At 45.3% G+C, this 12,506-nt stretch overlaps 1 protein-coding gene across 1 annotated transcript in view; it reads right to left on the bottom strand.

Annotated features, from left to right (window-relative positions):
• GPD1 (glycerol-3-phosphate dehydrogenase 1) overlaps nt 1-9,627 on the bottom strand; it is a 52,052-nt gene extending 42,425 nt beyond the window's left edge. Inside the window, exon 1 of the mRNA XM_030198230.1 lies at nt 9,470-9,627. Coding sequence (XP_030054090.1) covers nt 9,470-9,513 — 44 coding nt within the window. The 5' untranslated portion in view covers nt 9,514-9,627. The remainder of the gene's footprint in view (nt 1-9,469) is intronic.
• Between the last annotated feature and the right edge of the window lie 2,879 nt (nt 9,628-12,506).

Below are 12,506 nucleotides of genomic sequence, written 5' to 3'. Positions count from 1 at the left end.
CCTGCCATCTCCACTGTCAAAATGGCTACCAAGGCCTTCCGCAGCAGATTCACGAGACTGGCTGAAGGTCATGGTAGCCATTTTGAAACTGGAGCTGGCATATTCAGGAGCAACTGTGATTCACTCCTGCCTAGGCTGGCTCCAATCTCAAAATGGTTGCCACGACCTTCAGTGGCAATCTTGTAAGACTGCTGCTGAAGGTCTCAGCAGCCATTTTGACAACTGAGATGGCAGAGACATGAGTGACTGAGGATTGCTCCTTCCCAGTTCGGTCAGTAGACTACCAGGGTTTAAGGTAGACCCGGGGGGGGGGGGGGGGGGGAGCTGGTAGCTAGGTCCTCGAAGGGGCTCTGTTTGGTGGTGGCAGCAGCAGCAAGGAGGAGGGAGTGGGTGCTGTTTAGGGCTTTGGTTTCAGCCGAAACTGAGAAGCAAATTTCGGCTGCAATTTTGGCCAAAACCGAAAGGCCTGATTTTGGTCAGTTCCCATTCTTTGATTCCACGCACTCTTCCCACTCCATCTGATCCCCTCACTCTAAATCTGGCCTTAGGTTACTATAAAATATTTACTTTTATTTCTTTTAATGCTGACTTGTCAGACTTGTATGACATGAGCAACCTCAGATACAATGACAAGGACACACAGGAAGCAGTGGAATAGCGATAATTCTGGTACTCTTATGGCAGGCGGGGATCCCCAAGCAACAATCAGTAAGCCAAAATATACGAGTCTTTCAACGCTGAATAACAGGTACAATTCTCTAATAGTGGCCTACAGGCAGTGGTGTGCTGGAGCCGGCTCGCAAGAGCCGGTTGTTAAATTTGTTACCGTCTTGCGAGTCAATTGTTGTTCAGGGTGAGCCGTCTCTCCTCCCTCCTTCCCTCGAGCTACAGGGTCCCTCCCTCCTTCCCTTGAGCTACAGGCTCCCTCCCTCCCTCGAGCTACAGACTCCCTCCCAGTGTATGGATTCTTCGGGGCAGACAGGAAAGATCCCTAGTCTTGTCTTGCCTGCCCGCTGCCGGATCGCTCTTTAAAAATGGCTGCCGAGACTTCCAGCGACAGCCTCGCGAGACTTCTGCTGAAGTCTTGGAGGCCGCCCTTGTAAGTTTCGGTGGCCAATTTGAAGAGCGATGCAGTAGTGCCGCGGGAGAGTCAGTGCCGGCAGCGGGCAGCAAAGACTGGGGATCTTTCCTGCCTGCCCCGAAGAATCCACTCAACAACCGACAATCGCTAGGTATGGGTGGCTGGAGGGGGGGCAGGGGAGAGAGGACAATCACTGGGCATGGGTGGCGGAACGGGGGGCAGGGGAGAGAGGACAATCACTGGGTATGGGTGGCTGAAAGGGGGGCAGGGGAAAGAGGACACTCGCTGGGTATGGGTGGCTGAAAGGGGGGCAGGGGAAAGAGGACACTCACTGGGTATGGGTGGCTGGAGGGGGGGCAGGGGAGAGAGAACAATCGCTTGCATGGGTGGCTGGAGGGGGGGCAGGGGAGAGAGGACAATCACTGCCATGGGTGGCTGGGGGGGCAGGGGAGAGAGGACAATCGCTGGCATGAGTGGCTGGAGGGGGGGCAGAATATGGGTGGCTGGAGGGGGGCGAGGAGGGTTGCTGGACATAGGTGGATGGAGGAGAGGGAAGGGAGAGAAGAAATGCTGGACATGGATGGAGGGGAGGGAAGAGTGAGGAAGGAGATGAGATGAGGGAAAAGGAAGAGAGGAGAAAAACTGCACATGGATGAAGAAAATAGGCAGAAGCTGGATCCACTGGACAGTCAAGTCTGCGGAGGACCCAGCTTTTACTTACGGATGTAGGGCAAGAAATGAAGAAGAAAGGCGGAAAGTAAAGAAATAAATGGAAAGGAAGCCCTGGAGATGGAGTTAAGAGGACAGATAGCAGCAGAATCGAATACTGGGCCAGCATGATCAGAAAAACAAAGTCACCAGACAACAAAGGTAGAAAAAATCATTTTATTTTCATTATAGTGTTTGGAATATGTCCACTTTGAGAATCAGGTGCTCAACATTAAAAGTTTATATTTACTTATTTATGCCATTTTATCCCACATTAAACATGAATTAGATTGGAACCTGGGATCATTTAATTTTTTTCCTGCAGTAATGCATTGCCCCCCCCCCCAGGCTCTCTCCCCGGCTATAGCCAGCTCTGCAATATGGGGGGGGGGGGGGAGCGCAGAGGTGGACCGGGGAGAGAGCCTGTTAAACATTTACCAGCACACCACTGCCTACAGGCTGTGTGCATGTGGGAAAACAGAGCATGTGCAGGAGGGGAGAGGTGTCATGGGAGGCAGGGGTGGAACGTGCCACTGGCTGTATCAAGTAGGAAAATCACTTGTTTTGGCTGCTAGAAGACTTCGGCTGCCAGAACTTGAGGATCCCCGCCAACTCAGGTATCTATTTTATTCTTTGGGGTCGCAGGGCTAGGGGCAGGGGTGGAAAGTATGGGGGAGAGGATTGTGTGCCTACCCAGTCTGGACTGAGACCCACAGAAAATACTATGTCTAGCTATGCCACTGAGAGGAAGTGTTACCCAAGAAGCACTGTACAACATTTTGAGTACTAAACACTCAGGATCTAATTTTCTAAGCTGCACTAAAATTTTGCAACTACCACCCAGTAATTGCCAAAATGTAATGAATGATAATAAAAGAAATGAAATAATTGTTGTTATTGTATATTTTGTTTGTTTTTAATATGAAATTGTGTGTTGAATTAACACATACTTTTGCTTTGAGAGTTGGCTCTACTCACTCACAAGTTTCAAAGGTTCACCAAGTCAGCTCTTTGTCTGTCTATTGTTTGCTCTGTACTGTCAGCTTCTGGATCACACCCGCCTCCTCCTGTCTTGCTCCTTGTATGACACTAAGGGGCTGGAGAGTGGTGCTTTTTTTTTTTTAGGGGGTTCTGCCTCAAGTCACCACCTCCCCTTTTCGCTGCAGGCTTGGGGGGGGGGGGGCAGGACACCCTGCTGCTCTGTCTCAGGAGTATGAAAAGAAAGAAATCTAGTTCCATTTTAGGCTGTTCCCCCAGAAATTAAGTCCTGGGATTAACACCCCCCCCCCCCCCATTTTTTTAAACCCAAAGAAACCAACACTGTATGCAGTTTTGACTAATCAGCCAATGAATGCAAGTTGAGACTTTCATCCACAGACATACCCATGACACATATCTGGCAGTGTCTGCAAATTCTGTTTCAGTGAACTGATGGCAAAGGGAAACTAACAAAGGTCACAAGCAAAGAGTGAAGCAGGGCAAAGGGAAAAGAGACACTGTACAAAAGGAAAACCAGAACTAATGCAGGGCAAAGGGGAGAAGCAGAAAACACTGAACTAGGATAAGATGCTTATTTTGTGCTTAAACACACATGCTTTCTTTATAACATTCTGAACAGACAAGTGGCTGGACCAGAATTTAAAGTACCCAACACTTCCATGGAGACCGCTCTCTCTTCCTCTGTATGTTCAGACTTGAACAGAGGTTTATGTATAAAGGGAAAAATCTATCATTAAAATGAGTGGGATATTCTGCGTCTTGGAACAGAGCAGAAGGAACAGCAATCAGCACTGAAAATAATTCAGTGGAGAGAAAAATCTCACAAGTACAAGCCATGGAAAACGGGTGCCAGCTTTGCATTAGGAAAAAGTTCCCCTCCCTTCTCCTCTGTCCTGGTTTTGTTTCACTCTTCCCTATGCCTTTGTACTGCTTGTCTTGTCTCCTTACCCTGAACTTTAAGGGGGCATAAGAGATACAGGTGGAAATTAGTAGGGATGAGCACACAGAAAATTTTCGTGTCAGTTTTGTTCGGAATATTTTTCATTTCCAACGAATGTCATTAGAGGACGCACTCCAGGGGTGGACTAACAGTGACCTGGGCTCCCCTCCCCACTGCTGCCCCCTCCCACACACTACAGTCCCCCGAGCCTCAGTGGGCCCTTCCCAGTCCTACCTTGAAGGGCCCTGGTGGTCTAGTGGCTTCTTGGGGGGCAGGAAAGCAGACCACTCTTTCCTGCCCACCTACCGCAAATCTGCCCAGCGCCGCTGTGTTTTTAAAATGGCTGCCAAGACTTCCTGCAGCAGTCTTGCGGGTCTCAACAGTCTCGCGAGACGACTGCAGGAAGTCTCAGCAGCCATTTTGAAAATATGGTGGCGCCAGGCAGATTAGCAGCAGCAGGAGGCAGGAAAGAGTGTTGTTCTTTCCTGCCCCCCGCAGAGGCCACTAGACCACCAGGGCCCTTCTAGGCAGAGCCTCTGGGCCCCCTAGATCTTCTAGGTCCTCGGGCACTGCTTGGCTGCCTGAATGATCAGTCCACCGCTGGCACACACTTTAGGAACAAGATGCAATTTTCTCAATAGGGTGTGCAAGTATAATGGTTCACACATCTACAATAGTTTGCGCCAGGTCTTTTTTCGAGGGGGTACTTGGGGGTACTGAGTACCAGCACCTTTTCCACTGTCTGCTAAAATTGACCCATGGAACCCAAGTTTTAATGATAGAGCTGAGGTTCTACACACCAATTCTGTCGTCATAGATTCTGTGACTGGTTGCAGGGGGCCTGCCTATGATGGGGTGGGTCTCTCAGTGATCACCCCACTCCTGAAGGGTGGCCTAGTGTTTGAGTACCGTCACCTGTTTTGCTAGAAAAAAAAACACACTGGTTTGCGCATGCACCCTAGGGGGGGGGGGAAGCGTGCTCACTCCTCCCCCCCCCCAGTTTATATATATGGTGCTTTGAGTTGAGCACGTGCCCAATTTGTGTGCGCAACTTGACTGAAAAACGAGTCAATCAGTGCTAACTGGACAATAACAAGCAATTACTGGCACTAATTGGCAATAAAAAGAATCTACGCATGCAACTTTTTAGGCTTATGTTCGTGGACCTAATAAGGGGGCGTGCCCATGGGAGGTACAAGGGCAGGCTGAGGCATTCCTGTATGTTGTTATAGAATTAGGGGTATCCACATCTAATTTACGCACAGGGATTTTCACTGGTGTAAATGGTCATGCCTATACATAGTTCTGGTTCTTGGCACTATTCTATAAACTGCAACTTAGCACTAAATTCTATTTTTTTTCAGCACCATTTACAGAATCTAGTCCACTATGTGCAAAGAGGACACACTCTCCCTCGGATTCTATATACTGTGCACAAATAAATTGACTAATAAGCTTGGAAGCATCAACATTTGGGTGCTAACAACCAATTATTGATGTTACTTGGCAGTCTTAAAAATCTGCATTGTAATCTCACTGTACGCTGTTCTATGAAGCAAGATGTCTAACTTCAATTGTGCGCATTTGAAAAGGGGGCATGGTCAGGGGTGTTCCAATCAGTTGCACATGGATTTACAGATTTTGCTCGAAGCACATCTAAAATGGGCACCAGCATTTACACCTGCTTTTAGGCGCTGAATCCGCACTAAACGCTATTCTGTAAAGGGCGCACTCCTCCTTATAGAATAGTGCTTAGCACTCAATTTTATTTGGCACCATTTATTGAATTTCTTCCTCTATGTACATAATGTTCACTTTTTAAGAAGGCGCACTACTTCCAGCAGACGGCATTCATTTCAAATAGCCTGTCCCTACTGGAGTGCTTAAGGAGGGCACAGGCAGCAACAAGGTATGGTCTAAAGCAGTGCCTCTTACTCTCTTCTGGAGGCACAGCTAACCAGTAAGGTTTTCAAGAATATACTGGAGATACATTTGCATATAGCAAAGACCCATGCCATGCAAATCTGTCTTCTACATATTCATTGTGGTGATCCTGAAAATCTGAGCAGCCAGGCGAGCCTCCAGGAGAAGCTGAGAAGTCTTGGACTAGACACTAACAGCTGGAGCACTGAGCTGAGTCAGTGCATCTCATTAATATCCCTGAGTTAAAATCAGGTATCTTCCTATTCTTGAATGAACTGCTCTGTAAAAGTACAGGAGTGCACTAGCCAAACTGTAAGACAATCTGAACTGTAAGTTACTTCTGGCTCTTGAACTCACCTTTTCTGCCTCTTCCCTCAATGGGCAAGGATGCTGCTGCCACTTTCTCTGTTCAGGTAGGACAATGCCACTCTCTCCTCCATCCAGTCTCTGCTACCCTTTCACCCTGGCTGTGCTTATAAGATGGAGGAGGTTCCTGGAAATGCATGTTTCCAAAAAAACAAACAAACCCAAAAGCTCTCATCTTATAATTGGGCAAATATAGCAAGAAAATATTATGCCTTGGACCTATTTGCTAAGCTTTTTCTCTCTCTTCTCCCCATTAATTTTATAAAAGGGCAGCTAGGTTAGCGGCGAAACCTGCCTATAAGTCTCAAACATTGTGTGTTATTACAGCCATTGAGGGAGACATGGAGAGGGTTCGTGAAACTTATGGGGGGAAAGGCCACAGTTACCGGATTACTATCAATAAGGGGTAATTTGAACTTCGATCCGGGACGTGAGAATGTGGCGTTTCTTAGGTGGGAAGCTCAGGGGATTTCAAGGATAGAACATATGCTGGATGGGGAAGGGAAGATGATGGAATTTGAGGTGATACAAAATAGCTTAGGCACACATTGGGGAGATAGGTTTGCATACGCCCAGATTAAACATTACATTCTAAGTTTGGACCAACCAGCTTTGCAGATGAAAGTGGAGGAGAAAGTGCGAGATTTTTTCCAAAAGATGGAGTTTACTGGGGCGACAGTGTCGGCTATACACAGGGCATTAACACTAATCTCCACGCCCAAGAATTTTCAGTCCATCAAACAACAGTGGGAAAGGGAATCAGGAGGGAAATTAGGGAATTGGGATGTAAGAGCCACTTTGAGAAGCATTCCTGCCCTTACGGTAGATGAGAGGTTGAGAGAATGCGGATTCCGAGGAGTTATGAGAGCTTACTTCTCCAGACAACAACTTGTACATATAAACCCCAGAAGTAGTGACAGTTGTGTTAAATGTAATGCTACAGTACACACGTTGTATCATGCTTTTTGGGGCTGTGTAAAGATTAGAGCCTTCTGGAGTCGAATCCAGACGTATATGTCCACAATAGCGGGAAGAGTAATACGAGGATCCTGGGACCACTATATACTAGATACACATTCAGGGTTTCGGATGAAAGATAAGGGGATAAGGACTTGGTGTCGAAAAGTATGTTTAGTGGCCAAGAAAACTATATTACAACACTGGGTCTCCCCGGATCCCCCGTCCTACTGGCAATGGAGGAATCAAATTCATTTGCTAGCCACATGGGAGGCCAGAGAGGCGCGGGGATCCCCTAAGAAGAAAAAGGCCTTTATGCAAATTTGGAATGGGTACATAGATACGTTGAGCCCGCGAGGTTGCAGTCTGCTCTTGAATTTGACATGTTAGTCACAAGATTACATATTTGTACCTATGGTTCTTCTTTTTTGATATAGAGTGGTGATCAAGTTCCCTTGAATGGCCCCTTTTCTTGGGGGGGGGGGGGAAGGGGGGAAGGGAAGGGGAGAGATACCAACTGAGCCTATAAGAATCCAGGGCTCGATTGGGAGATTCATGGGGGGATTGGGAGGGAGGGAGGGAAGGGGGAGAAAATATGTTTAAAAGATTGATGATGGATGTTATCACTGTTTTGTAAGTTTGGAAGCATTTGGGGCGACATGTTGTGAACCCCGGACTATGGTTGTGATAATATGTGTATATTATCAATAAAAATGTTGAAACATAAAAGGGCAGCTAGGTTAACCAGACAAGAAGGTGCCTATTTGGCCCCATTTATGAAGACACTTAAGCATCTATTATGTCTTTGTACAATACCAGTGCAACAGCATCTACAATGAAGACCTAAACATCCACACACAGGTCATAATACTTCATAATTAGTCATGATTGGGCATGATCTGCCCAGACTATGCCACCAGCACCAAAAGTAAAAGTATGCACACTCATGCCATGCCTGACCTCATTTTATAAAACCTATTTTAAGCACGTATATTGCCACCTACATGCTGAAGTGACTTTCTAAAATCACCATTAGTAAATCAAGGCTCTTGTCCTTCTCCAAGCTGTCGGGAACAGCATCAAACCAGTTAGCTAGGCCTTCTACCCCAAAAGGTATCCAGAAAGCTGTATAATTCTCAAAACAAAATGGCAATATGCATAAATGCTAACTGCAATTACCAGTGCAGAGTGTGGAAAAGTCACCAGCTTTTCTGAACCCTGAGCCACAAAGCACTAAGTAAAGGACGGGCTGTTCAGCAATTGAAAGCATAACAAGAGGTGGGTGAAAAGCAGGGAGTGATGGGGGCAGTGATCACTATCACCCCTGGCAAGATTATGTGCCAACTGCAGACTGCTGGACTGCAAACAATGAGGCTTCTGTCTATTACATTGTTTTGAACAAATAACTCTAAACCAAACCAGAAATTAACTCCTCAGCATTTCCATGGGGACCTCTCTCTCTTAACTGGCCTGAAAAACGGAGGTCAACTTGGAAAAGAACTCCATACTTCTTTCCAAAACGTTTCTCTGCAGCTACCTAGGTGATTCCAATAATGTTGTTTAGATTCTATGGTACAACCAATGCAGTTTAATATGTTACATACAGATACTTTCTCTGTCCTTAGTGGGCTCACAATCTGAGTTTTTCTACTTGGGGCAATAAAGGATTAAGTGACTTGCTCAGGGTCACAAGGAGCCACAGTGGGAATTGAACCCAGCACCCCCAGTTCTCAACCCACTACATTCACTATTAAGACTACTCCTCCATTCTCCAGTGATACCCATTTGCTGCAACTCTGCACAGTTTTCATTAAGTACAAAATCTTATTTATTTATTTACCAGTCTTCACTTGCTTAAAATAAGTGCTTTTGTGACGAGCAAAGAAAAGAAACAGATCTCTAAGATGCTGGATTTAATACTGCACCAAAAGCTCCTAATTCTAGTTCGGGGGGGGGGGGGGGGGGGGGAGGCTGTCTAGCCCTAAATTCACCCTACTGCCTATTATATCCAGTGATAGTCTTTTTAGTTTTCTTAAGGAGTGTATTAAATTAAATGTCCCTAGATCAGTCTGTCAGGCAAATTTGGATTTACTCCCCTTTCTAAATTAAAAGCTCAGATTAAGATGGGCGTTTTCTTATCTTCCACAGTGTCTACAATTAAAGTTTATGCTTGAAGCAGTGAAGGTTTAGTGACTTGCCCATGGTCACAAGGCGCATCAACGGGAGAAGCAAGATTTTAACCTCAGCTTCCCTGATTTTCAGCCGAATTAACCCACACTGCTCTACACTCCTCAAAAAAAGGTGTCACTTTTTTCTTCCAGTTGATTTTTCTCTGCAAGTGGTTAAAACCTACAGAAATCGCAGACTCTGGATGTTGCTTCCAGAAGAAGCTTTGGTGCTGAATAAAAACAAGACCACTCCAGCCAAGAGCCAACAGTCCGACTCCCGGATCCCCGGTCTTACTTCCACTCCCGATCCACGCCAGGGTTACTTACCAGTTTCCTGAGCCCACTATACAAACTTTGCGCGGAGCAGCCATTCTGATCTGTATATGCTCTGCGGTGAGAGGGGGGAGGGCAGATGGACTGACAAACCGCTCCTGGTCCCCGGAGAGCCTGAACCGACCACAATGACAGGGACCCGCCCCCTAGCTCCACGTTTTCTCCTTTGCAACAGAGAGCATATCAAAGCTCCACCTACTATGCCATTTGGGCTCCGCCCCCACACACTGATTGGCTGCTTCATGTATTTCCGCCCTATTGTATTGCCTTCAAAGAAAGATGAATGAGGGAGGCGTCCGCCCACTTTAAAGGTGGCTCGTGGCCTGGGTGCTGTAAATAAGTAAATCATTGCTTTGGGCTTCCAGCGTAGGTGAGGGCAAAATTCATAAAACACGTTGGCTGGTGGGGAAGGGCAGATCCAACCAAATGTTTTGTTTGACACAGGAAGAGTAAGGGACTTGAGTCACCGTACCGGTATAATAAGATTATGGAAGTATGAATGGAAATTAGCTTAAGCACTGGGTACTTCAGCCCAAAGCAGCAACGAAGTGATTTTTGTGATCTCCTGCGGACTGGAGATAGGGTACTGCAGGAGACACACAATCAATCATAAGGCTAACGAATAGGTCGGTGGGATGGGGGGGGGGACGTGGAACGAGAGGTCCGAGAGATTGCAGATCAGCCCTGCAGTTCTGACAGCCTCATCCTGTTGCATTATGGGAACTTGCAGCATTCCATGGGTAGAATTAGGGACTCCAAATACATAAGCGTTTTGGGATGTATGTTTTGGGCATTAACACTTTAAAATGATTGGGGGGGGGGGGTGCCAAACACAATATAAATTAGTTCTCCGTTGACTTGGAGCAGCTGGTACAGGAGCTAACAAGAGAAGGAAAAGTTCTAGATGATCTGGTGCGGGAGGTAATGGTGATGGGGCCGTTTGATAACAGTGATCATAATATGATCAGATTTGATATTAGCTTTGGAGTAAGTATAAACAGGAAATCCAAAACATAAGCGTTCAACTTTCAAAAAGGAGACTATGATAAAATGAGAAGAACAGTGGAAAAAAAAAAAAACTTAAAGGAGCAGCAGCGAGGATCAAAAATTTACATCAGGTGTAGATGCTGTTCAAAAATACCATTCTGGAAGCCCAGGCAAAATATATTCTGTGTATTAAAAAAGGAGGAAGACCAAACGACAGCTGGCATGGTAAAGAGTGAGCTGAAAGAAAATCCTTCAGAAGAAGGAACCAACAGAAAATAATAAGAAACAGCATAAGGAATGTCAAGTCAAATGCAAAGCGCTGATAAGGAAGGCAAAGCGGGACTTTGAAAAAAAAAATTGGAAGCAAAAACATAGTAAAAATTTTTTTTAGGTATATTAAAAGCAAGAAGCTGGCAAAAGAATTGGTTGGACCGCTAGATGACCAAGGAGTAAAGGGGGCAATCAGGGAAGACAAAGCCATAGTGGAGAGATTAAATTAATTCTTTGCTTCTGTCTTCACAGAGGAAGATTTGAGAGAGATATTGGTGCCAGAAATTGCATTCAAAGCTAACAAGCTGGAGAAACTGAATGAAATCTCTTTAAACCTAGAGGATGTAATGGGGCAATTTGACAAATTGAAGAGTAGCAAATCTGGATTGGATGGTATTCATCCCAGAGTACTGATAGAACTGGAAAATGAACTGGCGGAACTATTGTTAGTAATATGTAATTTATCTTTAAAATCAAGTGTGGTACTGGAATTTGGAAGGTAGCCCATGTAATGCAGATATTTAAAAAAGGTTCCAGAGGGGATCCGGAAAATTATAGACCAGTGAACCTGACATCGGTGCTGTCAGTGCCTGGCAAAATGGTAGCGACTATTATAAAAACAAAATTACAGAGCATATTCAAAAGCATGGATTAATGAGTTTAAAGTCAACATGGATTTAATGAAGGGAAATCTTGCCTCACCAATTATAGACCGGTGAGCCTGACATCAGTGCCGAGCAAAATGATAGAGACTATTATAAAGAATAAAATTACAGAGCATATTCAAAAGCATGGATTAATGAGACAAAGCCAACATGGATTTAGTGAAGGGAAATCTTGCCTCACCAATCTATTACATTTCTTTGAAGGGGTGAACAAACTTGTGGATAAAGGTGAGCCGGTTGATATTGTGTATCTGGATTTTAAAATTGGAGAGTCATGGGATAGGAGGTAGTGTTCTATTATGGATTAAAAACTGGTTAAAAGATAGAAAACAGAGAGTAGGGTTAAATGGTCAGTATTCTTATTGGAGAAGGGTAGATAGCGGGGTTCCCCCGGGGTCTGTGCTGGACCGCTGCTTTCTAACATATTTACAAATGATCTAGAGATGGAAGTAACTAGTGAGATAATTACATTTGCTGAATAACAACATATTCAAAGTTGTTAAATCGCGAGAGGATTGTGAAAAATTACAAGAGGACCTTACAAGACTGGGCGTCTACATGGCAGATGACGTTTAATGTGAACAAGTGCAAAGTGATGCATGTGGGAAAGAGAAATCTGAACTATAGCTACGTAATGCAAGGTTCCAGATTAGGAGTCACCAACCAAGAATGGGATCTCGGCGTCGTTGATGATATGTTGAAACCCTCTGCTCAGTGTGCAGCAGCGGCTAAGAAAGCACATAGAATGTTAGGTATTATTAGGAAAGGAATAGAAAACAAAAGTGAGGACATTATAATGCCTTTGTATCGATCCATGGTGTGACCACACCTCAAATATTGTGTTCAATTCTGGTCATGGCCTCTCAAAAAAGATATAGTGGAATTAGAAAAGGTGCAGAGAAGGGCACCAAAAATGACAAAGAGGATGGGATGACTTCCCTATGACGAAAGGGTAAAGCGTCTAGGGCTCTTCAGCTTGGAGAAAAGACGGCTGAGGGGGGATATGATAGAGGTCTATAAAATAATGAGTGGCGTGGAACGGGTAGACATGAATCGTTTGTTTACTCTTTCCAAAAATACTAGGACTGCGGGCATGTGTTGAAGGTACA

The sequence above is a fragment of the Microcaecilia unicolor genome, chromosome 3, assembly GCF_901765095.1.
Source record: "Microcaecilia unicolor chromosome 3, aMicUni1.1, whole genome shotgun sequence".
Taxonomy (NCBI): Eukaryota; Metazoa; Chordata; class Amphibia; order Gymnophiona; family Siphonopidae; genus Microcaecilia; species Microcaecilia unicolor.
The sequence above is the reverse complement of the archived record's forward strand: the minus strand, read 5'-3'. Positions and strand labels throughout refer to the sequence as shown.